The 26,558-nt window shown below is 39.4% G+C and overlaps 1 protein-coding gene across 2 annotated transcripts; it reads left to right on the forward strand.

Moving 5' to 3' along the window:
* LOC103031478 (uncharacterized) lies at positions 1-26,003 on the forward strand. 2 transcript variants are annotated; one of them, XM_049472413.1, is made up of 9 exons: positions 1-127; positions 2,030-2,136; positions 7,393-7,477; positions 8,624-8,819; positions 8,914-8,982; positions 9,380-10,422; positions 12,921-13,747; positions 19,164-19,367; positions 21,613-26,003. In XM_049472413.1, the coding sequence occupies exons 1-9, from the start codon at positions 36-38 to the stop codon at positions 21,858-21,860; spliced, it is 2,871 nt and encodes a 956-aa protein (XP_049328370.1). In that variant the 5' UTR covers positions 1-35; the 3' UTR covers positions 21,861-26,003. The 2 variants fall into 2 exon arrangements, with proteins under 2 accessions (XP_049328370.1, XP_022542226.2); XM_022686505.2 differs by having other exon boundaries at positions 5-127; positions 2,018-2,136.
* Positions 26,004-26,558: the final 555 nt, after the last annotated feature.

The raw sequence follows: 26,558 nt of genomic DNA on the forward strand, positions 1-26,558 counted from the left end.
TGAGTCGGGCATCGCTGGTCCGTAGGAGAGCCGTAATGGCGGAGAACGTGCGGTCGCCTTTCGACTACCGAGAGCCCCCGACCCTCGACAGCGATGGAGACGGCAGCAAGCCCGCGCCGTCCCGGGGGTCAGTACCGAGCCGCGCGGACCGGGCCTGGGCCTGGAGCCGAGCCCGCAGGCCTGAGTCCGGTCCACCGCTGTGTTTACTCTGCACGCCGCGGGGCTGCAGCTCCGCCCGCTGTACCTCCGCGCTCAGCCCGGGGAGAGGAACGGGGGAGTACCGGGGGTCTCCGCGGGGTTATTATACCCGAGTGTAGAGCCGGGAGCAGCCCGCGGTTCCCCGCCACTGCGGGGTCCGGGCCTCCGGGAGTGGGGAGCGGGGGGCTGAATGGGCTGCAGCCGGGGGTTAGGAGGCTAAAGCCGGCCTGGACTTCGAGCTCCTGTATGGCTGTACTGATCCACTCCGCTCACCGCTCGGTTTTATCGCGTTATCTGTAGGTCTGGTAATCTGGTCAGAGAGTACAGGCATCTGTTAGCTGGTGTATCAGAGCCGGGTCGCTGTGCTTTCCTCTGTATTGCTACATTAGGGACAGTAGGAAATGAGGCGGAGTTTGACTTCACATGTACTGGAGGAGGCGTGTTCTGGTTCTTGTCTGGTTTGTACTATAACATGTAATATTGGCACTGCTTTGTTGCAGATTGTAGATCAGCACAGTAGTGCCAATAATACACATTAGTGTATTATTGTGATTATAACTCAGTTTCATTGTTTATTGAAAGATTTTGAGGAGAAAATATAATCTGTTTGCTTATAAACACTCCGGCAGTTAAAATAGTTCCATTGCTGCTCTGTTTGTAGCTGCACTGTTTGGTTTGTAAGCGCTGCATGGTTGCTAGGTTACCTGTATGTGGCGGAGTAATATACGTATATGGAAAACTTCGGTCACAGACATTACCAGCTGATGACGGCACTCATAGAGTACCTCTCAGCCAATCACATTGTTGGGCGTAACTATATGTGATATATTATATAATACATCTCTGCTGCTGCTTCTGCATGCTAATGTTACAATTTTACACAGTTTCATCTCGATGTATCTTATTCATTTTTAGTGGGACTCAATATTTCGTCGCATTGCATCCCCCGAACTTGACGTGTCGGTCCCATAAAGCATTATGCAAATAAATCCGTCTAACACAATGCGTCTATCCAATCAGAGAGCAGCTGTTTGCATGATAAGTGTGCTCAGCACAGTGTATAAAAACATTTTATAAAAACATTTCCACTTTCAAGCGTCCAGAGAAACATGTAAGAGATGCTGTAACGTATCGTAGATAATTGACTTGCGATATATCGCAGTATTGCAGAATTACAGTATCCTGATATCATCATTCTCTTGGGCAATGTATTGTGATTATATTTTATCGTAAGAAGCCCTGTGAGTCACACCCCTCCAATTAATCTACAATGACATTTTACTAGTAAAAATAGTACTTCCAGATATCTTAACTAGATCAGAAATGTTATTATTGTATATGTCTGAACTCACATTATAGAGATCTGAAACTAGTACTACATAACCTAAATGCACATTTCTACTAGTCAGATCTGCATTAGATATATCTTAAATCATGATCTGTACTAGCTATAGTTAATTTATGGATATGCGGACCTTTTCACTTTTCTTTAGTCAGAATTACAGTGTAGATATCTGGGAATAAAAATTCCTACCAGTAAAAAGTATTTGTACATATCTGTAACTGGATTGTAATTATAGATAGAGAGTAAAATTATATTTAAATCAATAGTAACACTTGAGAAAATTACATTAAATATATTTTATAATGGATTAATAGATCTGATATTATTAATAGTTGTTATTTTAGAGCTGATGTGTGAATTATTAATATTAAAACTGGTGTCAGTTAACCGGCTCTGGATCAGTGTGATGAGTTTGGTGTTGTGTTGGGTGCAGTAATAGTAACTATGCTGTGTTTGATGGTAACATTGCTGTAGGTTGTCTTGCAGACGTGTGTGTGGGAGGAAGAGGAAGGGGACGCCGGTGAAGGTGTGTGATCGGGCGTATGTGACTGAAGATGAAGAGGAGAGTATGTCTGAGCACAGCTACAGTCCAGGTACCATACACTGTTAATCCACTATATATATATATATATATATATATATATATATATATATATATATATCCTCATTTATACATTGTTTCTTCCTGTATCAAGAGTATAAAACACAGATTACACTCTTTACAATAAAATGTACAGCTGATCTTTATCCCTTAAGTACTGAGTCTTTTTTGTTGTACTGTTTGTAAGCTAACAAAACTTATCATGATATGATAAAAGAAAATCTGATATCAGAAAACTGTAAATTTGTTCTTGTAATTTCTATAGTTAATACAAATTCCCAAATGCTTTGTTTTTGGCGTATATATGTACACGTTCCTCAAAGTTTGTGTATATAGCATTAGCTGACTAGCTGGTGTGAGAATGTCCAAAACACTAGCTTCCAGTAGCCAAAAGCATCGAAAATACCTAAAAACACAGACTTAACTACAAAACCACGTATGACGTTTATAAATCCGACCAAAAGCTTTTTTGGAATTTTTTTTGTTTATTTACAGCGACTACTTTAAAATGATCATTTTTTCTGACTTTACTATTTGTAGTTTATGTGTAAGTAAATTGAACATTGTTGTTTTATTTTATAAACTACTGACAACGTTTCTCCCAATTTCCAAGTATAAGTATTATAATTCATAGCATTAAAATAAGAAAAAAGATGCAGTTCATATTTATTTTTGAAACAATGCTTAAGTATTAAGAGTTAAAAAAATCTATATTTGGTGGAATAACCCTGGTTTTTAATCACAGTTTTTATGCATCTTGGCATCATGTTCTCCTCCACCAGTCTTACACACTGCTTTTGGATAACTTTATGCCTTTGCTTTTGGTGCAAAAATTCAAGCAGTTCAGCTTGGTTTGATGGCTTGTGATCATCCATCTTCCTCTTGATTATATTCCAGAGGTTTTCAATGGGGTTCAGGTCTGGAGATTGTGCTGGCCATTTTGGGGTCTTAATCTGGTGGTCCTTCATCCACACATTGATTGACCTTTGAAGCATGGAGCACACAGAAGGAAGCAAGTTTTCTTCCAGCATAATCATATATGTGGCTTGATTCATGCATCCTTCACAAAGATGAATCTGCCCGATTCTAGCTTTGCTGGAACTATTATATATCTATTAGACTTCCAGGTGTTGGCAAAGTTAAACAAATTGGACTCATCAGAGATGATGACCTTACTCCGGTCCTCTATGGTCCAATTCTTATGGTCTTCCGGCTTATCTTTGCTTCTCATTGATGAAGAAAGACTTTGTTCTTCCTTTTATATAAGCCTTTAGTTTTCAACTGTTCTTTCCCTGCACTTCACTCCAGCTGCTGTTTACCATTATTTTTATAGGTCACTTGATGTCATCCTGTGATTGCTGACTGACATTTGAATAAGTTGATGGTCAGTCTCGAGACCTGAACCCCATTGAAAATCTCTTAAATGTAATCTAGAGGAAGATGGACAGTCACAAGCCATCAAATAAACAAAACTAAACTGCTTGAATGTGTTGTTACATGAGCGGCATAAGGTTTCCCAAAAGCAGTGTGTAAGACTGGTAGAGGAGAGCATGCCAAGACAAATGAAAACTTTAAATAAAAAAAAAATAGGTCTGAATGCAGCTCTGCATCTTTTTCATTATTATTATTGTTATGATATTTCGTATTTTCTGTTAATAAATTCTCTAACTTATTTATTTCTAAAAGATTATTATATTTGGTATTTGGGAGAAATGTTGTCAGTAGTTTATAGAATAAAGCAACAATGTTCATTTTACTTAAACAAAAACCAGTAAAATTATAAAAACAGTTTTTAGGGTGCTAATATCGTATCAAATCAAACCAAATGTATTTATATAGCGCTTTTCACAACTGGTATTGGCGCAAAGCAGCTTTACAGAAACATGGTCACAGGACAAAGAATCAGGCAAAACATTAAAAATAGGAAATACACAATACAGAACCCCCAGTGTATATTGCCCACCTTTGGTGAAGGAATGGTTTATTAATGCTCTCAGATGCATGTAGAAGCAGCAGACTGATGTTTGTGTGATTGATATAAAGCAGTGTAATAATGATTTAATGAGTGGGTCAGATGCACTGAGGCAGGGGTTTATTTTCTCGATGTTTTATAGCTCTGAATTTTGAAAGCAGATGTGACCCCGTGATCTTGTGTTTGTGGCTCAGAGGGGTTTTACCTTCAACCATATCCTGACATAACTTCCTGTGTTTATCAGTGATATTTTGAAATTAAACATTTTTTCCCCCCGTTGGATATAGTAAAGAAATTGGTTTACATACATTTTTCCAATTTGAAAGTTTTCTGTACCCAACAATAATTTTTCATTTTTTTCTGAAATTCAAAGAGTCAAAAATAATAAAACTGATGAAAACCTATTGTTCTACTCCCAATTTTCTAATTAAAAATTTAGCACCAAATATACTGACCCACACAAGTCTGTTTAAGGCTAAATACAAACATTTAAAAGTCATTATATTTTACATTTAGTACACTGTAGAATAAACAAGTTTTTATAATTTTTTTTCTATTTTTACTTTTTCATTTCCCCCCCATCACAATTGGAATTTCAGGAAAATATATATATGTTCTTTATTTTTATTATTTTGTCCATTATTTTATTTTGTATCATAAGAAAGTTAGATTATACCATCAGATTTATGTTGCAAGGTACAAAAATGGAAAAATCAGAAAATTTATTTGACATTCTGTTTGAAAAAGACTAAAAATTGAAAACCCATTTCATTACTATGCCACATGGACAAAATGCAGTTATGACACTCAACTTGCTAATTTAAAATTTAGCACCAAATAGTCAAAAAACTGAACTTACATTGTTACACTGACCGTGTCTACTGTTTTTTCAGTCTAATATAAATTATTCTGTAACTATTATAAATTATTATTAAAATAATATAATTATAATGCTATATAATAATAATAGTTAGGATGAAAGGAAATATTGATATATTGAAGTTTTGCAATTTTACTGTTTTTCACTACTGAATTAATTCTCCTAAACACAGATCAGATTTTTAATTATTTGTTTATTTACAGAAAAAGTCGTAGCACTTTTAGTAGACTTTTCCTAGGGCTGGCCCGAATAGCGTTTTTTGAGCTCCGGATATTCGGCACTGATTCGAAGCAAATATTCGAATATTCGTTTTTAAAAAAAGAGGTAAAAAAAAAAAAAAAGCAAATCACGGCCCCTTTAATCCACTGAAAAATGTTCAATTTGCTCTGACCGACCAGACATATTCACCCCGGATTTTTGGTGTTTTTATCCCGGATTTTTGTGTTTTCACCCCATATTTTTTCTGTGTTTTTAGCACAGATTTCTTTGTGTTTTCATCCCGGAATTTCTGCTGCCCCACATCGAGGCTGCTGCTGCACGGTTTCTCCGCTGCGCAAACCAGCCCAGTAAATTGCTGTTTGTGTTTTCACACTTAGGCTATTTGCTTAAAAAAACAAACAAAAAAAACGTTTGTTCAGGAAGTATTTTATATTCTTAAACATTGTTGATTATATTAGAGGACAGTCATTGTAAACTGTACTTGGTCTATTTCGGTTAAAGGATTGTGCAGGGCATATTACAGATTTTGTATTTTTGCACTAGGGCTATAAGCTCAATATTAAATATTTCGTTTGTTTAGAAATTATTTTATATTTTTAAACCATGTTAAATTATATTAGAGTAGAGAAAAGTCATTGTTAATGACGTTATTATACTTTCGGTTTAAGGAGGGCATAGCCGTATTACTGATTTTGTATTTTTGCACTTGGGCTATAAGCTCAATATTAAATATTTCGTTTGCTTAGAAATTATTTTATATTTTTAAACCATTTTAAATTATATTAGATAAGAGGAAATTCGTTCAGACATCATTTTTGTAGGCCAGGCTTTTGTAACCGATTTAGCCCCTACTGTTGCCACATTACCCCTTACGTTTTATTATATAAATCAGTTTCGAAGAGCCTGCATTTTTTTTTATCATGTATAATAGAGGTCTGCGCGAGACTGATTTTTAAACCCACTCTTCCACGCTCCCGCGTTTCTGTCTCGTTACCGCGCCGCAAAAAAATTGCTTCTTTTAATCCCGCGCCCGCCCGCCACATACACATTTCTACCGCTCCCACCCCACGTTCCTAATATAAATTAAATAAACTACATTTAATGCTTCAAATTTACTTATATATTTATTAAAACAGCAGCGCTGAATATTGCGGTCCCGTTCCTTACCCCAGTCCAAACACCATCGGTGTGTGCGTGTGTGTGTCGGTCCATCCTGCGCGTTGAGAGTTTTCTTTAGGTTTTTTTTTTACAATTATTACAGTTTTCTTAACTATTTATTAATTTGCTCCCGCATCGTCTGGATTAAACTCCCGCTCCAGCCAATAACAGTTCAGTTCTGTCCCGCGCGCAAGATATTCTGACGGGACCCGCGAGAACAGAAGTGGTTAGAGTGAGGTGGAACTCTGGAAAGGAGAAAAAAAACGAATATCCGAATACCAAAATTAAAAACCGAATACCTACTCAACGAACGAATATCCGAATACCCGAATATTCGGGTCCAGCCCTAACTTTTCCCCACTGTCCTTTAGTCAGTTTGTTCATTTGTTGTGTTTAAACCCCTCCCACTAAATAGCAGTGCTGTAAAATATTTTACTCAGATTTAGTTCCTAAAATTAGTTTCTAAATATTAATTTTAGAAAGTTGCTAAATTTCTTGTTTACAGTATTTCAGTATATCACAGTTTATTAAATGGTAAATCCTGTATCATCACTGAATTCTTCACTCATAACAGTTGATAATTATTTATTAGAAACTTTTTCATTACCAATATAAATGATTCAGGTATCAATTATTTATTATGCATCACAATTTATTCTGTATGAATTATTCAATAACTACGATTTATTCAGCAATCAGTGTAATTTAATCAGTGCCCACTAGGATTTTTAAAGTTCTACAGGTAACAGTTCTGTTGGTACTGTTAATTAAGCAGTATGAATTTGTCAGTAAATACTTGAAGTAAAGATTTCAACTTTTCTCAATTATTCTGCATCTACTCTAATTATTCCGTAATGATTTATTAAATTATTCAGTCTGTACTGTGACACTAACGTGCTCAGTTCATTGAATTGGTTACTGAACCTGAAAAAACTTAGGATTAAAGGAACTGATGTTTTTTTTTTATTTATGATAAATGCATTTATATCATGATTATATCTGGTTTTATTGTGGGTCAGGTGATGGGCAGTATCCGGACGGAGCAGAGGACCGTCTCCCTCCACCCGGCAGCCCGTACTACCTCGCTGACCCCACCCAGCTGTGGTATACAAAACACACACACACACACACACTGTAGCTCTGTAAAACTATAATACTCATTCTGGAGTTTGACTCTGTGTATCATGAGCTGCAGGTTTGTTTTATATATGTATAATAAATTATATACTATTAACCAGTCAGATACGGTACCAGTCAAAAATGTGGACACACCTCTTCTCATTTAGTGTGTTTTTTTCATTTTTGTGATTTTTTACATTGTAAATTTAATACTGAGAACTATATTAAAGCTATACAGGAACACATGCTGAATTATTTAGTGTTTTACAAAAAGTGTTCAACAAACCAGAATCTGTGTTCTCTTTTTTAAGATTTTAGATTAGTAGCATCAGTCTTTGAGGACAGATCTCCCAAACACTTTTTTTTACTGTTTAATAGGTAATTCCATATGTGTTCCTTAATTGTTTTCATGTCTTTAATATTAATCTACAATGAAGAAAATATGTTAAATAAAGAAAGCAAATTAAACAATACTCAAAACATTATTCTGCTAGGACTTAACTGCACAATCATTCAGGAAATTATTAAAATATTCATGTACTAGACTGAGGTTCTAAACAAATTAATTTATAGAATAAGTTTGGGATAAATTTAAAAGAAAATGATTGAAAATCGATAAATATTAAACCTTTTTAAAGCATTTTAATGTTACAGAAATACCTCATCTCATCACATGTTAAAGCGCTTTTGAATGTTTGCGATATTTAAATGTACATTGTTTAAGTAATTGATCTGATTTAAAAGTCTTTACTATTATTCTAAAATTATAAATGTTTTTTTTTTTGTTTGTTTTTATACAGTTTTGCGTTTTGTTTGTCACGGTTGGTTCTGTGTGTGTGAAGCAGATTTACAGAAGCACACTTTTTATTTGATTTTATTTGATTATTTTAAGCTTATTAAAAAAAGTGAGACAAATTCGGTGCAGGTGTTTGTGTGTGTGTGGTTGTGTTTGTGTTTGTGTGTGTGTGTTTTTGTGTGTGTGTGTGTTTGTGTGTGTGTGTGTGTGTGTGTGGAATTCCTGGTATCTAGTTCTAGCTGTTCTGTTCTGTTTAGAGGAATGTGATGTGTGTGTTTATGACTGATGGGTTTTTGGCCACTGTGTGTGTGTGTGTGTGTGTGTGTGTGTTGCAGTGTATCGGAGCTGGGGGAGGAGGGGGCGAGTGGGGTCCGCGGGCCTGTGCTCTTCCACCCCCCACCGAACTGCAGGATCAGAGAGGTGCATTGTGGGAGCCAGGTGAGGCTGGTCGTCATAGCGATTCGAGACATTGCCAAAGGAGAGGAAATAACGGTGGATTACAGCCTGACGGACTGGGGGGAGAACGCCATGGTAACCGACGGTTTCTGAATTCGACTGTAAATAAAAGGGAACTCTGTTATTCTGGTGTTAAAAAAATTACTTTTCTTTCTTCTGGTGGATTCAGGGTTTCCATCGCTCCGTATCGCCGCGCGGCTTCGACTGCGGCTTCAATCCAGACAACAACATCAAAAAGGTAAACTTAGATCAGTTCTACAGACTTAATCAGCTTTAAAAGCTTTGAGTCTTTAAGACACGGCAGATACTAAACCATAATCAGATACATAACCCACAATCTGCAGAATATTGGAGTTATTATGGGATGGATTCTCATAGGAGGAAAATTAGGAACCTCAACAAATTTCTACGTGTTACACACTACTTCTGTATGTGTAGCTCAGTGAATATGACTCAAATCAATCTAAATTTATAATTTATTGTTTCTGGTTTCAGTATATGCATTTTATATTCTGCAGTCTGACTCACCTCTGGAATAAATTGTTTTTGTAATTGTTTATTGATGATGATTGTGACTCTTTAATTAATAAATATTAAAATGTAAATATAAATATTTTTTCTCTGTCTGTCTGCAGGAGGAGGAGGCAGGTCCTCTTCCTCTCTCTCTCACCGTCTCAGACTACCTCACTCCTTCCTGGTCTCTCTCTCCCTCCTCTTCTCCGCTCTCTCACTCCGAGGCTAGCGACTCAGACCGCGAGGAAGATGAGGAGGAGGAAGAAGACGACGATGACGACGACGAAGAAGAGCTGGAAGACCTGAGAGGCCGAATGATGCAACGGCGAAAGAAAAGGAAGACGGCCCCCGCCTCCAAGAAAAAGGCCCAGAGAGTTCAGCCCCGCCCCCTTTCTTTTGCTCGCTCCGCCCCTTCTTCATCTCCTTTCCAGACACCACTGGCTCCTCCCACCACGAACATAAACAACAACATTAACATAAACATCGGGCGTGGCACCGGCGGCACGGTGAGCAGGCGGCAGCACTGTCCATACTGCGGCCGGAACTTCCGCTCCCTCGCCCGACACCTGGAGAAACACCACGACCAGCAGCCAGAAATCCGCGCCGCCATGGAGCTAGCGCACCTACGCTCCTCACAAACCTCCACCGCCACACACCCCGCCGGCTCCGGCTCACACTCCTTCACCTCCCCCCTGCAGCCCTCCACCTCCTCCTCCGCCGCTCCTGGTCCCTCGCTGTTCTCCCGAGAGCGGGATTCACAGTCCGCCTCCAATTCCGGAGCTGTGTCCTTCTCCCTGTCCCTCTCTCCCACCTCCACCACCAACAACACCACCTCCTCCACCTCCAAAAAACCTCCACCCGCCCTCGCCACCCCGCCCAGGAAAACCACAGTGTCCGCCTCCACGCCCCCCATCAAAGCCCCGCCCGTAACGCCCAGCGTCACTCCTCCCGCCAGGAGGGGGCGCCGGCCCAAGAAGGAGAAGCAGGAGGAGCAGCAGAGGAAGCAGGAGGAGCTGGAGAAGGCGAAGGAGGAGCCTCCTCCGACTCCAGGGCGAGATGAGAAGGACAAGGTGGAGGAAGAGGAGGAGGAGGAGGAGGAGGACGAGGAGATGAACGAATCGAGAGACAATGACAGTGGAGATGAAAAGAATGGAGAGACAGACAGGTACCTATTTTAGTACTATTTTGCTAAAAAAAATGTATGTAAGCGTATGTGAACCCTAAAGCATACATTTTTCATAAAATGTGATCTGACCTTGATCAAAGTATTGACAAATATAATGTGACTAAAATAACAACACAAAAAATTATAATGTTGCAGGTCTTATGAGTGTAAATACACTCATTTAACAATTAAAGTGTCAGTGGAGAAAGTAATCCCCCTTCACAGCAATAACGTCAACAAAGCACTTCCTGTTGTTGCTGGTAACACATGCACATCGTTCAGGGCTCTGATTGGCCATTCCAAAGAGCAGATTTTGTTTTAAGCCATTTTGTCTATTGTGAACTCTGGTGTTTTGGGCCATTGTCCTGTTGCATCCGACCCTAATGCAGCAAATCATGTGCAAATCCTGATGCTCCCTCCACCATGCTTTACGGCTGGTGATGTGCAATGCCTTTTTTATGCCAGATGTAGAGCAACAATAGTTTACTCTTTATTTATTCTCGTCAAAAAGCATTTATCCAGTAACATTGGGAAGTGTCATTGTGATCTTTCTTGAACTTCATAAGTACATGGATGTTCTGTTAGTAAACATAAGATTCCTTTAAAGAGTCCTGCCATAGACACCCTGCTTGTTCCAGATTTAACACACTGTAGACTCATGAACACAGATGTTAGTCTGTACCACTGACACCTTCAGATCTTCGTCTGTCACTCAGGGTTGTTTTTTTACCTCAATAGATGAGTCTCCGTTGTGCGCTTGGGGTAATTTTTACCTGGTGACCACATCTTGGCAGAGTAACTATAGTCTCAAATTGTCTCTATTTGTAGATTTTTTGCTGTAGTGTAAATTAGTGAATTCTAAGGTCTATGAAATCACTTTGTAACCCTTTTCAGCTTAATGTAAATCAACATTTTTTATTGTAGATGCTTTAAAAACTCTTTTTGGTGAGGCATGGCCCACATACATGTATCCATCTTGTGCACAGTAAACTCAAATATGACTTTTTATTAGTTAAATTAGCTTTAATTCACACCTCCAAACTAGACTCACCATTAACACAAGTTTACATACTTTTCCCACTAGCACTATGAGGTTTTTATGGTGGTTCTTAATTAAACATTTTTGTTATTATTTTAGGCAGATTATATTTGTCAATACACTTGATTTAGATGATGATCAGATCACATTTTATGATGCCTTTATGCAGAAAACCATGAAATTCCAATATTATTATCACTTTAATCAGGTGCAGCTGATGAGCAAAGACATGTTTGTTGTCTTAATATTTGCTTTGTTAGTTTTAAATTAAGACAAAATTAAAATCGCCTAGAGTTGGGGGATATGAAAAATGATATTTTTTCTCTGAACTTTCGTCCCAGAGGGCAATAACAAAAAGACTCTTCCAGATTTTATACAGGCACTTTAATCATTCAGTTCCAAATCCTGTATATTAGAGTAGCCTAATAATTCTAGCAGCCTTTTATATCATCAACTGAAAGGGAATTTAAATTATTACACTATTTAATATATTTATTTATATATATTGTTTCACTTCAAGTATCCTAAAACAAGAAACACACAAAATACAGTTTGCTTTTGGAAAAAATGCCTTGAAAGTGCTTAAATAAAATTAATAAATTAAGTAAATAAAAATTGTAGTTTGAATTTCATTTTTTAATTTTCTGTAATTCTGATCTGAAACAGTTTCAGGTCTTGTCCGTGTGATGTTGTCTCCTCTTATATCTTGTATGAAAATATATCTGTATTGGTTAAAATCTAAAAAAATTGCCCATTGTCACTGTTTTTCAATTTCAGTCGATATTATATATGTATGATATTATAATATATGCATTTATATTATCACAAACTGAAAAGGCTGGACGATATGGTAAAAATATTATATCACAATATCTAGAGACATACACATACAAAATGCATCAGCAGTGGCAGATTCCTAAAACCATATTTAAAAATCGTTTTTCATGCATTGTACAGTGATTTATATAAATGTAATGCTGCACATCATTCAGTTAAACAGGATAATCCTGATATTCTTATTAAAGCATGTTGTCGATATGATAAGGAAATGTATCACTATGCTATAAAATTGTCTTATTTGCCCAGGAAAACAGTTCTAACAGACAGTGGACTTAACACTGTGACCAAAATCCTTTCTCTGAATCCAGTGTTTGTTAAAGCGGTAGTCTAGAGATGGTTTCAACGTGATCGGCCAATCACCAACTAATTTGGGACACCTCTAAACAAACTCTGGAAAAAATATGCTGGCTGTAAATAGAAGACTTGACACCTCTCAGCACAGTCTGCACATTAAAGATAACCAGTTCTTAATGTATAACTATTGTTTGTGGTGTTTGTGTTTTTGACACAATTTTATAGAAATGTTTTTTTTTTTATAGAAATGTGAATTATTTGTATAAGAATTTTGTATAATATATTTTATTAAACATCTCTCTCTCACTCACTCTCTTTCCTCCAGTTCTCCCCGCTCTCACATGCCCCCGCTGCTGTCCTCTCTCTCCACGCTGGTTCTGTATTTGCGACGGCAGCAGCACTCCTCCTTCCTATCGCTCTCTCGCGCCGGCAGCTCGGCCGAGGCCTGGCGGCTGCTGTGCCACTCCAGCCTGGCGCTCCTGATCCTCTACAACCGGCACCGCGAGTGTGAGGTGGCCAAGCTGACCGTGCAGGACTACCGCAGCCGGGTCACCCCCTCACCTTCATCCTCCTCCTCCGGCAGCGGTAACTCCTCTAACTCCTCCCACTCGCCTCTAGAGGGCACGCTCTCTCCTTTTGAGCGGCAGGTGCTGTGCCACCGCCCCCGTGTGGGTGTTCTGGGGAAGCGCGGGCGAGTTCAGCCGCTGATCCTCCCGCCACATTCAGAAGCCTGCCTGGACCTGCTGCTGAAAACCTCTGCGGACGTGGGCGTGGACCCCCAGAGTCCCTACGTCTTCTCCCGTCCCTTCCACTCCCCTGCCACCCCCTTACGTGGCACAGACCTTTTGCGGGGCCTGGCGCGCTCCAGTGGAGCGAAGAACCCCACGGCGCTGACGGCGCCCCGCGCCCGCCGGCAGGTGGCCATCTTGACCCAGCTCCTGATGCTGGAGGAAGGGGAGAAGCCCCAGGGAGTTGCCGCCAAACGCCTGGAGGAGTTCCTCCAGAAGGAGTACCACGTGACCCAGAGCTGCACCAGGATAGGCCAGGACCCGGCGCTGATGGGCAGAGTGAGCCGGGTGGTGCTGTACGGGGAGAGAGACGGCGTGCTCTTCAGAGGCATGAGCCTCCAACACATCTGTCTGGAGTTGGACGGTGAGTCAAGCAGCGACAAAATACATAAGGGCTGTTTTAGGGTCTTTCTTTACAGATACAGATACTAATAAAGTTTCTGTCATCAGCTGCTGTGTAACCTGTTATTTAGTACACCAGTGACGACTTTCTTCTTCAGTACATTCCTAACCCTTGTTCTAGCTATGGTCAGTATTTGTGCTCTAATGATTCTGATTGATTTTTTCTCAGCTTCACAGTTGCTTGTTTTTCACCAATAGACTCTCACATCTCTGTGGTTTTAATGTTGGTTACTCCTTTGTCTATAAATGCACAGTCTGCACAGATAAAACTCAAATCTGAAAATTAACGTAGAAATTTAGCACAGTTAATTGTTTCTGAATCTTTGTGTCTGTGCTGAATAATCTACTAAAGAAGGCTGAGCATTGTTTATGTGGAGTATAACACAGTACAATGCAAAAGTTCTATATTTTGTTAGATATATTTTTTACCACCCAAACTTAAACTAAAACCTTAAAGTACCACCTTCTAATCATCCACAGGAACATATGCAAGCAAATTATGGGGGAACAATATGGATAAAAATAGTCTCCAATAAAAATCATGCAGATTCTTAAGACCCAGAGATTTGGACATCCCTTGGTACACACATGCATTTGCTTGTATAATCTATTGTTTTTGGTGCCCAGTTGCAGTTGCACTCACTCAGTTGTGTAGTGTGAACTGCAGAAAGACACTAGCAACAGGGTTTGTGCGGTCATGCAAAACCTGGAAAAGGCATGGAATTTAAAAATAGCAATTTCCAGGCCTGGGTAGGTTTTGTAAAAATAAAAATAGCCAGAACGTTTTGGAAAAGTCATGAACATTTGGTCTACAAATCTTTGTGTTAATTCAGTAATTTAGCCCTAAACAGTGGAGCTCTCAGGATCTGATACACATTTTATTATTTAAGATTGTGTGTCAGATTCGTTTTAGACGTAGTATAATAAATTTCAAATATAGTTTTAGTTAATTTTTGCTTTTACTGTCCATGTCTTCAGTGATGTTTTAAAAATCGTCCTTGATGGCATTAAAAAAAGTGTAATGAAAAATCATGGAAATTTATTGGTTAAAATTTGTATGAACCTTGTAGCAAAGCGACTGGGAGCCAAGAACTATCTACAGCCAATGGGATGGAGAAACATGGGGTCCAACCAACATGTCTCCTACATGCCCAGAGCTGTTTATAGAGTCTGACCACTTTCTGTTTCCCTGTTTTACCAGAATATTACTGTTAAAATCTTAACAGACCTTTCCAGGTTTTTCATGATCATACAAAACCTGTTGCTAGCATATATTTTGCACACTAATAAGACCTTCAAAATATAGTGTTGTATTTCTGAGAGGAACATGTAGAGTGTTTTACGGACTACAAGATGCACTGGATTATTTTAATATCTTAAATAACTAAAACAAATAAAGTTCTAAAAAACTGCACTACATATTAAACAGACATTTATTCAAAAAATAGATTAAGTAACAACAAATAGATTAAAGTAATTTACATTAATTATTTTTTAAAAACTCTGAACACACGGGCACTTGCAGATTCCTTTTTCTGACCATATATGTATTTATGCTGTAAAACACACATTAGCTTAGTCCATATGATCGAAGACACACAGATAGCTCAGCAGCCCATAGCTTTTGCTATAAATGTATTTTTTTATGTAACTGTCTGCGCGTGCGTGCGCATGTGAGTGTGTAGCGGGACCGTCACTGCTCACTGTCCCTGCTGCATAAGCTCTTCGTGCACTCAGTTCCTAACCTATAGATGTCGCTTTCTGACAGATCCGGCGTGAGAGCAGTGGGACTCGCTCTCTCATATAAACGAATCAATGCAGAATGACGCGGCTGTTATCGACGTCGCCCAATTATTGCAATAAAAATGTATGTATGATAAGTCGATAACCTAGTTACTGCAACAGGCCTAAACCTGAGTGTTCCAGTAACCCAGGGCACTATCAGCTAGAGGTTTATCCAAAGTAGCTTGTTTTAACACAGTAAACATGCAGGCTACAGTCCAATACACTCACCTCTGAACAATAAAAGAGCTAGCGCTTAGCACGGTTAGCTACTAAAACTCCTGTATAACTCTGTACTTCAGCAGAGTGACTTTACTGCTCCTTAATACCTGACTGGTAGAATTCATACATGAGGATCACTGGATTACAAGACGCACTGATGATTTTTGGGAAAATTAAACCTTATAGTAACCTTATAGTGCTGACAATATAGTAGTATTAATGCTGTATTTACTAGTGGGGAATCTAGGATTACTGCTGATGTAACTGTTTGGTTTGGTGATTGTTCAGTTATTCAGCAGTACAGAGACTGATTTAGAGTTTCAGCAGGAGTTTGTGTCGAGTTTCTCCAGCTTCCGTTTCTTTAACTGAGCTGAGCAGGAATGCTGTGAATGGAGTCTAGGCTTAAGTGAAGTCGTGTTGGAGTTGTGTTTCTGGGCCACACGGGGTTAATTTCTCCTGTTCTCAGAAGCTTCAATCTTTCTGTTTATTTATTAGAAAAAGCTTTTTACTGTAGTCCAGCCTCACTGTGTGCACGTCTGTGTACACAATGAGGGAATGGACACTAGGGAGCGCTCTAACATCTCCACATCAGCACAGCTCACACTGCAGCCCAGATCCTGGAGATGGAGATCCTGGAGTCTGATTAATGCTGATCAATCACTGATATTGATATATCACTGATATAACACCAAGTGTTTCACAGTCCAGGGCATGACTGATCCACATCCAGGAGAGCCATACTGAAGTTCTGCACAATCCACTGGGCTTTTTTTTTTTTTTGTCAATAATCTTCAGCGATGGTTAAATAGGGGATTTTATTTGCCCTTCTAACGATCCTGTGATCAGGTCTCTCAGAATGTTTCTGGTCTTCAGTGGTTCAGTGGTTAACTGGGGAAACATCTACCGTATTTTTCGGACTATAAGGCGCACTGTATTATAAGGCGCACGATGAGTGAACGGTCTATTTTTAGTGTTAGTCCATACACAAGGCGCACTGGATTATAAGGCGCACTAAATGAAACTTAGCCGCAACGCTCCGACAGACCATAATATTATGTTGAAGCATAGCAAGTACGTATTACTCCGCGACGCTCTTGACAACGGTAGCCGCAACGCTCCGACAGACCATAATATTATGTTGAAGCACAGCAAGTACGTATTACTCCGCGACGCTCCTGACAACGGTAGCCGCAACGCTCCGACAGACCATAATATTATGTTGAAGCACAGCAAGTACGTATTACTCCGCGACGCTCCTGACAACGGTAGCCGCAACGCTCCGACAGACCAAAATATTATGTTGAAGCACAGCAAGTACGTATTACTCCGCGACGCTCCTGACAACGGTAGCCGCAACGCTCCGACAGACCATAATATTATGTTGAAGCACAGCAAGTACGTATTACTCCGCGACGCTCCTGACAACGGTAGCCGCAACGCTCCGACAGACCATAATATTATGTTGAAGCACAGCAAGTGCGTATTACTCCGCGACGCTCCTGACAACGGTAGCCGCAACGCTCCGACAGACCATAATATTATGTTGAAGCACAGCAAGTACCGCATTACTCCGCGAGGCTTCTGACTATAATAGCGTGTTGTGCCGAATTCGGTGAATAAAACGGTTTTAAAACAGAGATAAAGATTGGATAAGTTTCATTTCTGGATGAAGTGATTTCCAGCGCTGTTTGGATATAACTGTGGATTACAGGAGACTGGATTGATGGATTCTCTTTAGTCTGGACGCGTTTTGAAGGTAGGACCTGTGGCTGAGCGCGGGTGTGTGTTCGGGGGGTGGCGGCAGTGACCGGAGGTTACCCAAGGACAAAAAGAGAGCCTTTTATTACTGGAAACATGCGCTCTGACGCAGCTTTAATTCATGAAACATACATCCTACAGTAAAAGCACAGTTCTGGAATCCGGAGAGCCAGACGGTTCGAATGGTGTATGACATGACCGCATTCGATGAAATATGGACGAACGATAAACGCAAATATGAGAGTTATGAATTATTAAAATCATAACCAAGGCATATTTCGCCCTAAATGTTTATTTTCTGAAAGGATATTCCGCTAAATAGGCTAAATAGCTCAAAAGCAGAGATTCTAAGCTTTAAAATGGTATATTGGATGTCTATATTGAACCTGTAACTGTTCATAACTATTCAGAAACACAGCCAGTTATGAAATATTAAATATTTCTGGCCCGCCGGTGGGCCAGCGCGTGTTAAGAGGTTAACTTTACTTAGAAGTGGGCGCTAAAAAGAAACAGTTTGTGCTATTACCCCAGAACGGGTGGAAAGGAAAGTTTACCGGCACCTTGTTCTGGCCACGGAGCTACAGTGGAAACTAGCTACCCTGAGCCACAGCCGAGAGGCAGTACGGCAGTCAAAGGTAACCGCGCGCTAGCCCAAGAGGGGGATCTTTTTCTGGCGTGGGTGAGGAATTCTGCACAACAGAGCGCCGTGTACCACATAAAATCGAGGTCAGTAAACACAAGCAAAATCCATACACAAGGCGCACTGCATTATAAGGCGCAATGACGATTTTTGGGAAAAAATAAGTATTTTAAGTGCGCCTTATAGCCCGAAAAATACGGTACTTAAAAACACTTTCACTAGTTTTTCTTAAATTCTGAATCTTCAAAATTCTTCTGAACAATTAATCTGATGCACACTTAGCTGTTAACACATTTCTTCAACAGAATGAAAGGACTAATGATCTGCAGTACTATGCAAAAGCAAGTCAATAAAATGTATTACAATTCTATATTTAAGCAGGTTTTTTTTTCCTCTAATATACTTTGAGTACTGGATACATTTTTTCACTGTTAACTAAATGAAATAAATTAAATATATGTTGTTTTAGTTTTTTAAAGCTAAAAAAATGAAAGACCAACAACACACAATTTACCAGCAGTGCTGTTCTATTTGTGAATATACTCAGCAGCGCTACTTTATATACACGTTTACCTCAGCAGTGCAAATTTTGTTATAAATTTACCTCAGCCGGCTGAATTATCTACTGTTTTTCTCTGAACTCCGTGTTCCTCCGGTAAATTTGGCACGGCTGGGCACACGTCTCTGAGTTTCATCTGCTTGCGTTTAATAAAATAGCTATTTGTCCGTTGCCATGGAGATCCACGTTAAAAACACAACAGTGAGTGGAAATGAAGGAGTTACTGAACATGATGTCATGTGACCGAGAAAACCTAAAAACTCACTGGTCCTCCTGTTTTTTTGCAGTCCGGATGCAGGAGTTTTATCACTGAGTAGAAGTGTGAAATATTTTTCTCAGACGTCCCCCTGAGAAACTTCGGTGTGTGAAAGTGTGTGTGTGTGAGGATCCAGGGTAACTGGTGTTTTTGTCTCTCAGTGATGTCGGGGAACTCCGGGGACTCGTTTTCAGAGGAGTCGGAGGTGGAGGGAGAGAAAAGTAAGGAGAAAGTGGATGGAGGGAAGAAGGCGGGAGTGAACGGACGAGGGCCGCGTCCCAAAAAGAGCTTTAACCCTCACGTCTTGCCCACTACACCCTCCCCCTCCGCCGGTCACAAGAGAAGAGCAGCACAGATCAAATCAGGTAACATTGAACCGCTGAATCAAACCTGTTCATCTAAATGTGGTTTTTTAGGTTATTTTAACTATGAGTAATTTATTACTTTTTAACTGTGTGTGCTTGATAAAATATATATATATATATATATATATATATATATATATATATATATATATATATATATATATATATATATATATAGACATATGAGAAGAAACATTTTATATATATATATATTACCTTTGATGAATAGCACACCTCCGTTCTCCCACAGCTTTCAGAGATCCAGAAATTTAACAGTTTGTCCAAACACCCTTCAGACTGGGTGATACGGAGCATAATTTACCCTGATAAATCACTTTTTTCACCGTTATCCAGCTCAAAGTAGCTCCACACCTCCTTACTAGAATCCAGAGAGCCCTGACATTTAAAACGAGGCATTAATAACTTAAAAGGTGCAGAAGAAGCTTATTTAAAACCACTGTTTACATCCCATACAACACTAGCTTCAGCTCCGAGCGCCACCATTATTCTTGGCAACTGGCTGCTACACTATGCGGCGTCTATGTATATATATATGTCTATGCTATTATCAGTACAGTAATGGCGGCGCTCGGAGCTGAAGCTAGTGTTACAGGATGTAAACAGTGTTTTATTGTTTTCCATCATGCTCTCACTATCCTGTCCTTTGCGTTTAGATTTCATGATGTCCTGATAATTGTTCTCACCTTCCTCTTCTTAATAAGCTTCTCCCATGTTCTCTGTGAATTTATTAGGATGCACATCACAGAGTACCCACTCTCGTATTTACAAATTAGCCACAAACGTAGTAAAATGCATCTGTCAGGTTTCTTTGAACTGTTGCTGCGTAAATCTAAACTAATCTGAACAGTAGCTGCACCGAAGTTCACTTACTACAGAACATCAACCAACACAAAGAAATTGTGAAGTGGAATGAAAATGTTACATGGTTTTCAAAATGTCCTTCTCTTTAATGTATGACGTGCAATAGTATTCAGCCACCCTATATAAATACTTACTAGAGCCTCCTTTCACTGCAGTTACAGCTGCAGGTGTTTTGGGGTTTGTTTCTACGAGACTGAGATTTTTTCTCTGTTCTTCTTTATAAAACAGCTGAAGATCAGTCAGGTTGGATGGAGAGCGTCTGTGAACAGCAGTTTTCATGTCTCTCTACAGAAGATCAATGGGATTTAGGTCTTTAGGACTTTAACTGGATCATTCTAACACATGAATATTCTCTGATCTAAATCATTCCACTGGAGCTCTGTTTAGCTGTATGTTTAGGGTCATCATCTTGCTGGAAGGTCTCAAGTCTTTTACAGCCTCCATCAGCTTTTCTTCTTCCAGGATTGTTCTGTATTTATTTATCTCCATCCGTGTTCCATCCATCAACTCTGACCAGCTTCCTAAATCTGTCCCTGCTGAAGAAAAGAATCCCCACAGCAGTTCTGTTTTCTGATCAGACCAAAGTTAAACTTTTTGGCCTAAATACAAAATGCTGTGTGTTGGAAAAGTAACATAGCTCATCACCCTGAACACACCATCCCCACTTCTTCCACATGTTTACTGTGTTCCTACATGACTTGTAGCTACAAACTGCAAACATCACTTCTTACATCTTTCTTTCAACAATGCTTTTCTTCTTCCACACTTCTATAAAGATCAGATTTGTGGAGAGCAGGACTTATAGTTGTCCTGTGAACAGATTCTCCTGATCCACCTGAGCTGTGGATCTCTGCAGCTCCTCCAGAGTGATCATGGGTCTCTCGGCTGCTTCTCTGATCAGTGCTCTCCTTGCTGGATCTGTCAGTTTGGGTGGAGGTTTGGTTCATGTCTTGGTAGGTTTGTAGAAACAGTTGTAGAATAACTTTTTCCTTCATTTTTGGATGATGGATTAAAGAACAGAGCTGTTTGGGATGATTAAAGCTTGGGAGATGTTTTTATTACCTTACCCTGCTTTAAACTTCTTCTCCACAACTTTATCTCTGATTCATGATGCTGTTTGTTCACTAATGTTCTCTAACAAACTGCTGAGGTCTTCACAGAACAGCTGTATTTTTACTAAGACTATATTACACACAGCTGGATTAACTTTATTAACTCATTAAGTTACGACTAATGAGGGAGATTGATTACACTGGATTGGATTTTATTTAAGGGTTTTTGAGTAAAGTTTTTGCACGTCACACTGAACCTGTAGATCAGATCAGATCAGTTTTGTCATTTGTTGTATTGTGTTATCTTTAAGGAAAGCGCGGGGTGCTGAAGCGGCCGTGGTCCGAGGCGGAGCGCGTTGCCGTGGAGACGCACCTCAAGCGCAACATCCTGGAGCTGCGAGTGCCGGCGAAGGCGGACTGTGAGCGATGCCTCCAGCACTGCCCCCTGCTGGTCACCAACCAGCGAGACTGGAGAGCCATCAAATTCTACTGCCACAACCGCATCCAGCTCCTCAAGAAACAGGGGCGGAGGGAGGGCATCGGAACAGCCGGCTGTTAACTCTCAACACACACACATATACACACACACACACACACAAGACTTCAAATGTGGGGTTGAAGAAGCGACTGACTGCACACACACTTATGCATTCTTGTATATTGAGGGGAGCCATGTATCAGTGTATCCGTTAAACACACACACGCACACACACACACTGATAATTAAATGACTGTGGTGTGGAAGAAGACATGCCTCTACAGAATGTGGATATATTAACGGACAGATTCACACAGTCCTTCAAAGTGAATACCTCGTATCCTGGTCACTGATATTCAGACTGGAGTGCCGTGTTTTTTTTTGTTTTTTTGTTTTTTTTTTGTGGACGTAAATATGATGGGAGGAAGATGCCGGAAATTTTGCCCAGACTCAACAACACAGCTGAAAACACGTCTCTGAACTGAAGCAAACCCTGTAGATTTGATCCAAAAGACTGCAGCTGTTTCTCTATCAGCTCGTTTGTTTGTTTGTTTGTTTTTTATATGCTAACCCCTGATTTGTCTAGTGGAGTATCGCGGTTGGACTGATTGTGATAAATTTATATACAGATTTTTATGCTGATCTGTGGTGGGGGGGCGGGGTTATACGTTGGTGGTTAGTTTCTGTGGGACCACATCATCCCTGAGTTTTAATAAGGATTTACTGAAGATCATAAATTATTTATCTGTGTTCACCTGAACAAGCCAAGTTTCTACAGCCAGAAATCCCTGAGCTCGTCTGCAGCAGGTCAGCATTTTTGCAGTCAAAGATTTCATTACACCCGTCTGCTTATTTTACACTTTATTTTGAGAGTCGGTGTTCATTCTGTACCTCAAACGGAATGTACACGATTCCGGAGGTTTTTAAAAATGTAGGTTTTTATTAATGTTATTTTCAAAAGATCTCCGTGCACACAGAACACATGCAATACCAATAAAAACGCTGCAATTCAAACCTCCTACCAAATAACATCAAAACACACGCAAAAGAAGAGAACTTGGAAATAATTTTCTTATTATTATCTATTCTCATATTTTAAAAACGCTAATACTCTTGCTTTTAATTTACAACCACTCCACCATTGCTGGATCATAGGAACAATACTCTGTATGGTTTTTGTACAGCGGGCATTTCAAGAATTTCAAATGCCTCTACAGTTCACAACATTTTAGATAGAACTATGAAAATACTCATAGAACATTTTAAACAGCGCGATCCGATTTACAATTTTAATAAAAATATCAGGGCTCTTTCTGAAGCTAAGCTATGTAAACTAAAACTGACATGAAAAGACTCCCTGTGTGACGTCAGCACTTTTAAAGAACTGTACAGCTCCACCAGCAGCGCAGTTTCCCAAAATCTTCATCCTGAAGAGCGTTTTCTGAAAGCCAGAGGTGGGAGGATCAATCAAAATATTGATAATATCGATATCGGCGCTACCAATCGATACTTATGTTTTTTTTCTCTCCCACACGCACTGACTGCTGCACACGTGGATTCATCAAAGACTACTCTCTGACTACTCGCTGCATGGAGCATTGTTGTCGATATCAGCAATACTTGGTATTGGATTGATACCAAAATTTCCAGTATTGTCCACCTCTACTAAAAGCTCTGGAAAGAGTTTTAAGAGTTTTTAAAGACCTAAATTGCAGTTTTCGTGTGTTTGCAGACACAACTAAATATCCGGATCTGTACAGACGGGCCCTAAAGACAATAAATTTATGACCTTACTAAACTAAAAACATGTTAAATATAACTATGTTTAAGGTCATAAATTCTTCTGCTATAAATCTAAACCGTAAAACTAATCCGAACTGTAACCACATTGATCTAAAGGTGTATCTAAGAATAAACATCAGCACAACCTTTACCTGAACGCGTGCTGATCGATAATCTACTGCTGGCTCTCAAAATGAAGTGTTTCTTCATGTTCACCTGATGAATTGAAATTATGTTAAGTTCAATGAAAAGGTCAAACATTTCAAGGTGATTTCCATTTTTCTCCAGTGTTTGAAAAGTTCACTCATGGTGGGGGTGTGTGTGTTGTGCTGGTACAGTGAGTGGATCAGATACAGCAGTGCTGCTGGAGTTCTTAAACACCTTAATGTCACTGCTGGATTGGACCTTTTGGAGGCATCCTGTGGGAGCAGCCTCCTGTGGGAAACGTCCTGTGGGAGCAGCGTCCAATAAAAGGCAATAAAATCTTCAGACGTCTGAATAACAGCATCCACCACCACTTTTTAGGTTTTAACCTATTTAATGAAGCAGAAGTTTTTAAAGATGACGTGGAATCTTCCGTAAATCGTGGAGGAATGGAACAGTTTTTAACTGGAAATCAGCTTAAAAGTTATTTTTTTAAGAAAGAAAGCATCATTTCATCCTCTGTAATCAGACAGTGATCTGCACTGCTCCAAAAATGAAGGGACACAGCGTAGATTGTGGATGAAGAAACATTTAAGCTGAAAACCTTCACTGATATAATGTGTGTAGTTAATTAGTTGAAAACAAAATAACTCATGAACGTAAATGTCTAAAGTAAAACATTGATGAGACGGCGGATGGTGTTTTAGGTGATGTTCTCCCAGACCTGGATCAGGGTCTCAGTGAGCATCATCGACTCAGCAGCATTAGATGTACTTACAAGGTTTGGACAATGAAACTGAAACACCTGGTTTTAGACCACAATAATTTATTGTCCGGACAGACAGTTCTGGTGGAAACAGGAGAGTTAAGGTGCACATTAAATTCTATCGTGACAATAACGTACAATCTGGGTTAGCACCCGAACATTCTTTTCAGACAGCTTCCTCTTGGGTCCACAGTTAATCCTGTTGGATGTGGTTGGTCCTTCTTGGTGGTATGCTGACATTACCCTGGAGACCGTGGCTCTTGATGCATCACAAAGACTTGCTGTCTTGGTCACAGATGCGCCAGCAAGATGTGCACCAACAATTTGTCCTCTTTTGAACTCACCCATAATGTTGTGTGCATTGCAATATTTTGAGCAAAGCTGTGCTCTTACCCTGCTAATTGAACCTTCACACTCTGCTCTTACTGGTACAATGTGCAATTAATGAAGATTCAATTTAGCCATGAAACCACCCCAAATTAAAATGACAGGTGTTTCATTTCATTGTCCAACCCATGTAGATATAAAATCCCAGAGGTTCTGAACTGGATTCAGGATCAAGCCTTTATTATCCAAGAACTGCCTGCACACTCTTGACCACATGAAGCCGGGCATCGTCCTACTGCACCAACATGAGGTCCAACACTGGCTCTGAGGCGTTCATCTCTGTATCTAACAGCATTCTGGGTACCTCCCCAGACCGGCCATGCTGGATAATGTTTCAGTGAGAATAAGGTCTCCTGTGAGGAGAACAGGGCGCCAGTGGTGGACCTGCCAGTTTTGGTGTCATCTTCATAGAGTCTGACAGTTTAATCAGAAGACTCTCTGTAGGACTTTTTTTGTTTTTGGGGGTGTGTCTTCCCAAAGCAGGTGAACGTGATTCACAGTGGTTTCTGATTCCTAACTGTGCAGCTTTATATCCCTGAGGTGTAACAGACTAAAAACTGTAATAAAAGTAAAAGAGTAAAAGAGTAAAACTGTAATAAATACGTGTTCCCTTTTTGTTTAGAGGAGTTTAATTCAGTGAAGGGAGGAACTGTGTTGTCTTGGTTGTGGATCTGCTGCAGAGAAACTGTAGAAAATATTCAGTGAAAAACCTTTTAGCCGAGAACTTAGGCTTAGGCTTTGTTTCATTTATTATTTTTGCTTCATTTTTGCTCTTTGACCAATTGAGGACCTATTTTTACCACATTTACAGTATTTTAGATAAGCTAAAGCCTTTGGTTTTGTTTCATGTTAAATATTCGTCTTGGTTTCTCCAGCTGTTGAGTGTTTATTGATATACTATCAGTGAACTCATGCTAGCAGACGTGGCTATCGTGTTTTTCCATTGTGTGTGAAGTTCTGTACATTCTGTAAATACGTACTTATATAAAAGTGCTACATTTTGTTAGGAGTTTTTTCTTGTTTTCTGTTACGTTTTCTTAAATGGCATTGTGTAAAGATCTATCCGATTTTAGAAGAAAGCTGTTTAGAGAAACACAGAGGTTAATGTATGTCACACTGCAAGAAATAACAACCTTTAATTTGCAGTTGCAGTCTCTGTGGTGTTTTCTTTATTCACCTTCAGTATGTAAATCAGTGCATCTTATAAAACACATTATAAAACACATATAGAGGAACAACGTTAACCTTTAATCTCGTATTATTATTACATCAATCTCGTAATGTTACGACTTATCCTCATAATATTATGACTTTAATTTTTTAAAGATTACATTTTTTTTAAAGATTAAAACTTTATTCCCTAAAAACAATTTAGGTTAAAGCGTTTATAAACAGTAAGTATCTAACTAACTTTACTACATTTTTTAACTGTAAACAGGATTTTCACTGAAACTGTGAGCTAATTGGTTGCTGTGTGCTTATTTAATACAAACCTTAAATAAAGCACTGTTCGTCTGATTGGGTGACAAAAGCAGCAGCATTTATCTGAAACTTAACAGAACTAAGCAGTTTGAATGAACTGATTCACGTTTTAAGGTGGACTAGACAGTATAAAACCGAAATAAATCAGTATCTGTTTACACTTTTCACTTTTCTGATTCAGAGTTTGGTTAATGTTTATTTGCTGTGGATCTGTGGAG

The sequence above is a fragment of the Astyanax mexicanus genome, chromosome 25 (assembly GCF_023375975.1).
Source record: "Astyanax mexicanus isolate ESR-SI-001 chromosome 25, AstMex3_surface, whole genome shotgun sequence".
Classification (NCBI taxonomy): Eukaryota; Metazoa; Chordata; class Actinopteri; order Characiformes; family Acestrorhamphidae; genus Astyanax; species Astyanax mexicanus.

Excerpts from the sequence above, each read along its gene's own strand:
- LOC103031478 (XM_022686505.2), top strand. The coding sequence starts at position 36 with ATGGCGGAGAACGTGCGGTCGCCTTTCGACTACCGAGAGCCCCCGACC. Across the intron at positions 128-2,017 it reads AAGCCCGCGCCGTCCCGGGG|GTTGTCTTGCAGACGTGTGT; the intron begins GTCAGTACCGAG and ends ACATTGCTGTAG. Across the intron at positions 19,368-21,612 it reads AGCAGCACAGATCAAATCAG|GAAAGCGCGGGGTGCTGAAG; the intron begins GTAACATTGAAC and ends GTTATCTTTAAG.